The sequence below is a fragment of the Microplitis mediator genome, chromosome 10, assembly GCF_029852145.1.
Source record: "Microplitis mediator isolate UGA2020A chromosome 10, iyMicMedi2.1, whole genome shotgun sequence".
Lineage (NCBI taxonomy): Eukaryota > Metazoa > Arthropoda > Insecta > Hymenoptera > Braconidae > Microplitis > Microplitis mediator.
The window spans coordinates 12,618,956-12,621,194 of NC_079978.1; the positions used below are offsets into that span (position 1 = coordinate 12,618,956).

At 45.5% G+C, this 2,239-nt stretch overlaps 1 protein-coding gene across 1 annotated transcript; it reads left to right on the forward strand.

The window, feature by feature from the left end:
• Window positions 1–27: 27 nt before the first annotated feature.
• LOC130676323 (uncharacterized) lies at window positions 28–894 on the forward strand. Its single transcript, XM_057482477.1, has one exon. It carries the CDS (start codon window positions 28–30, stop codon window positions 892–894), a length of 867 nt encoding a protein of 288 aa, XP_057338460.1.
• The last annotated feature ends 1,345 nt before the right edge of the window (window positions 895–2,239 follow it).

Below are 2,239 nucleotides of genomic sequence, written 5' to 3' on the forward strand. Positions count from 1 at the left end.
CACTGAAGATTGATGATCTCCGGAAACATGTCTCCCGCATTTAGTTCTCCCGCGGCTGGACTACGATATCAACATCACACACTGAATAAGGAGAATCTTCTTAACATCAAAGAAGGTTCTCTCAATAGGTTGCGGGCTCTGGTGACTGCTAAAAAGTCACTAGAGAAAAAGCTGAAGCGGCTTACCGATAACTCTTTGTTTCGGTTAAGTCCTTCACGCTTTCTGACACCTAAGACATCTGTTTCTGGCGATCCCCCATCTATCGAGCGAGTAGAAGCTTTCTGGTCCGAGTTGTATGGTGATCAACCAGACGTGAATCGTGACACTCCAGCTCTCAACGACTTCGAGGCATTTTGTCGCCGCCACCGAAACGACAATGCTGATGAAGAGAGCCCTGAAGTCAGCGTGGAAGAAGTTCGTTTGGCTCTGAATAATGGTAAGAACTGGGCTGCTCCGGGTCCGGATGGCATTAACTTGTTTTGGTGGAAGAAACTTACTTCTACCCACAGCCATCTGGCCCGGATATTTACAGCGTTTATCAGAGGCAACGAACCTATTCCGTGCTGGCTTGTAGAAGGGCGAACCGTGCCTATCACCTGTTTAAATGCGGTTTATAAGATTTTCACCAAAATCTTGAATAATCGCATTCTACAGGAGATAGATCCTGTATGGCAGCAGATATACGAACAACGTGGCAGTAAAAGAGGCTTGTCAGGTTGCAAAGAGAATCTGTTAGTAGATCGTTGTGTCATTCAAGACGCGGTCTACTATCAGCGCAACCTGTCAATGGCCCGGATTGACTACCGTAGGGCATTTTACTCAACATCTCATGAGCTCATTCTCTTTTTGCTTAAATGCCTCGAGGTCAATCGCGATAAAGTGGGGTGCATTTAGCGTACGATGCAACTTTGGCGAACACGGTTTCACATTTCATGTGGCAACGTCAAACGTGTTACCGAAGTTGTACAGTACGAACGAGGAGTCTTCCAGGGAGATTCCCTGAGCCCTCTACTGTTTTGCATCTTACTAGTGCCAATATCTGTTGCGCTACGCCGTATCCGTGGATACTCAGTGGGTCCACCAACTGATTGGAGTTATTCGATCACCCACTTACACTACGTGGATGATCTGAAGGTATATGCTCTTGATGAGGAACACCTTCAGACAGCCTTGAATATCGGAGGGGAGTACACACGGGATGTCGGCGGGGCTTTTCGGTTGGACAAGTGTGTGGCCGTTAATCTGCTAAGTGCAGTGATGTGCGTGAAGATATTGAGTTGGTAGATAGGAGCGTTATTGACCACCTTGACGCCGGAGAGTCGTAAAAATATCTAGGGATTGACGAGAGTCCTATGCAGGACGTCTTGAAAATCAAAACGACTCTCTGCAGTGAGTATGTGTGAAGACTTCGGAAAATCTGGTCATCTGAAATTTCCGGAAAGAACAAGGTCTCTGCAACAAACGACCTTGCTGTTCATTACTTCTCTACTTTTTCAGTGTCCTTAAATGGACTCGAAAATAGCTTAGAGATCTCGATATCAAGTCACGCAAAGCCATGAACATCAATGGGACTATGCACCCCAAATCCTCAGTCACTAGATTATACCTTTCCCGGCACATCGGAGGGAGAGGTCTACAGAACTTGGAGTGTCTACATAATCGCTTGGTTTTGGGTTTAACATACGAAGTTGTCAATTTCACAACAGATGACGACGACTTCTTTATGCAAATTGTTCATAATCATGAAAATAGGCATAAGGGAGCGTTTTTATATAAGGCAGTAATAGTAATGTACGCGGCAAAATCCCTCGGTCTCGAAAGAGTCAACCCTCTTATTGAACTCTCTAAGAAGGAATTTAAAAGTATCGTCAGGAATGCTGAGCAGCAAAAACTGCTCAGTACACACATGGACAAGTCCATGCACAGCGTGTTCTTTAAACACGTTCGTGATCATGGCTTGTCTACCCAGCTGACGATTTCTTTCCTTAAGTCAGCTGGCCTGATGTCCGAGACCGAAGGATATATTTTTGCCTGCTAAGATGGTGTAATCAACACTCTTTAATACCTCGCTAAAGTACTCCAGATGCAGCACGTCCTGTGCTGGCAAGAAGTGCATACGGTCAGCATCACAATGCTGCTCTGCGAGTACTTTATTACTACCTTAGACATACGCACGGCATCGATAAAACAACAGTGCTGCCTTATCTGCCAGGAGATATTCTGCAAGTTGTTGAGAATG

Excerpts from the sequence above, each read along its gene's own strand:
- LOC130676323 (XM_057482477.1), top strand. The coding sequence starts at position 28 with ATGTCTCCCGCATTTAGTTCTCCCGCGGCTGGACTACGATATCAACAT.